Source organism: Limulus polyphemus, unplaced genomic scaffold, assembly GCF_000517525.1.
Source record: "Limulus polyphemus unplaced genomic scaffold, Limulus_polyphemus-2.1.2 Scaffold461, whole genome shotgun sequence".
NCBI lineage: Eukaryota > Metazoa > Arthropoda > Merostomata > Xiphosura > Limulidae > Limulus > Limulus polyphemus.
In genome coordinates this window covers 572,388-574,164 of record NW_013666071.1, presented here as the reverse complement: position 1 = coordinate 574,164, position 1,777 = coordinate 572,388, and the positions used below count along the sequence as shown (strand labels likewise).

General features: G+C 32.4%; 1 protein-coding gene across 1 annotated transcript in view; it reads left to right on the top strand.

The window, feature by feature from the left end:
• Positions 1-840: 840 nt before the first annotated feature.
• LOC106458424 (ionotropic receptor 93a-like) overlaps positions 841-1,777 on the top strand; it is a gene marked incomplete at its 5' end in the record, with an annotated part of 6,567 nt that continues 5,630 nt past the window's right edge. Inside the window, one exon of the mRNA XM_013917935.2 lies at positions 841-1,058. Coding sequence (XP_013773389.1) covers positions 841-1,058 — 218 coding nt within the window. The remainder of the gene's footprint in view (positions 1,059-1,777) is intronic.

Genomic DNA, 1,777 nt, shown 5'->3' with positions numbered 1-1,777 from the left:
CGTATTTCTAACACTGTTAGTAGTTTTATTGTGAGGTCAGTGATAAACGTATTCTAACAATGTTACTAGTTTTATTGTGATGGGTCTGCAGATTGAAAGCCAAAGACACTTTGCTATTTCAAGTGTTATCCACTTTATAATATCCAACTTTGGTTTATCTACTACCCATAATACTGTGTTTTACTGAGCTTATAACTCAGAAACGTATAATTCGTTCAGTGGTATTACGTGGTCTGTCAGTTGTGTTTTTCTATTTTAACCCTTCTTATCGATAGGTTTAACTTTTCAATAAATCAGAAGTTCTTAAAATGATGTAACTGAAAATTTAACGAATATCTATTTTTGTTTGTTTCACTTGCTGTTTTTTTTTCTATTCTGCTATTAACATATTGTATCGCTATCATGCTCCAAGATAATAATGATTTATGGTTTATCATTTGGAGTAACCGAGAGAGGAGGGTTTTGTAAAATTTAGTAGAGTAATTTCATTTTGGAGATGTTACTATTTTTGTATGGGGATCAACTGGTTGATAGTATTGTAGTAAAGACACCAATTTATGAAATAATACTTTTTGTGGGCTTCATCCTCTGAAAAAAAAAATGTCGAACACTATCCCAAAGCGCCACTTGGTGGCCTTTCTTTCTCTGTAGATTTTCCAGTTGATATTAATTTCATTAATAAATACGCCTGTTTTATAACTTTTTATCACACATATCAAACATATTTCTTTTTTGATGGTTTTTTTAGCATCACCAAAGCTACCAAACACTATCTCAGGACGCCTTCTGGTGGCTAATATGGTGATATCAAACATATTTCTTTTTTGATGGGTTTTTTAGCATCACCAAAGCTACCAAACACTATCTCAGGACGCCTTCTGGTGGCAATATGGTGGTTAGGAATCATTGTTTTGATGAATGCATTCAGCGGACACATGAAGGCCAGCATGATGGTGAAGGCAGACTTTGACAGGATCGACTCTCTGAAAGACTTGGCATTGAAGTCGAAAATAATTCCTCTAGTATGGAAAGGAACTGCTTACGAGTCTTATCTAGAAGTAAGGTGTAGGATATGTTAAAGTCAGACAATTATGTTTAAAATCAAAGGTTTTTATTTTTATCAATTAGGTTAAAGTATTTTTACATTTAAATATAAAAATAAACAATTAATTATTGGTTACCATATCATATCAACATGTGTTTTTGTTAATAATTCAACCCCTTTATAGTATAACATTATTAATAGCCAGTTTGTAAGATAAGACATCTATGTTTGCCCGACTTTTGAGAATGTGATAAACTCGCTTTACATTTTACAATTCTTTTCCAGCCAAGAAAAAGGATGTTATAATATGTTCTTCCTGAGTATGAATCAACTTTTAGATTAAAATCTGTTGCACCGTTGCCAGGTTATAGCATTTTCAACTTTGCTTGTACAGGCATAAAGTTATTAGTCTTTTTTGACTATTATTCGTATGTATTTGGGTTAAACGTGCATTAGAGGCTTAAGAAATGGATACAAGGCATGTAGAAGAAAATACAAAACAATATAGAAACTCCTGAGTCATTAACATGTCCTATCAAGTAGGAAGATTGATTTGGATGACATAACTGACATTCGTATCAAGTAGGGAGATTGATTTGAATGACATAACTGACATTCGTATCAAGTAGGGAGATTGATTTGGATGACATAATTACATTCGTATCAAGTAGGTAGATTGATTTGGATGACATAATTGACATTTGTATCAAGTAGGTAGATTGATTTGGATGA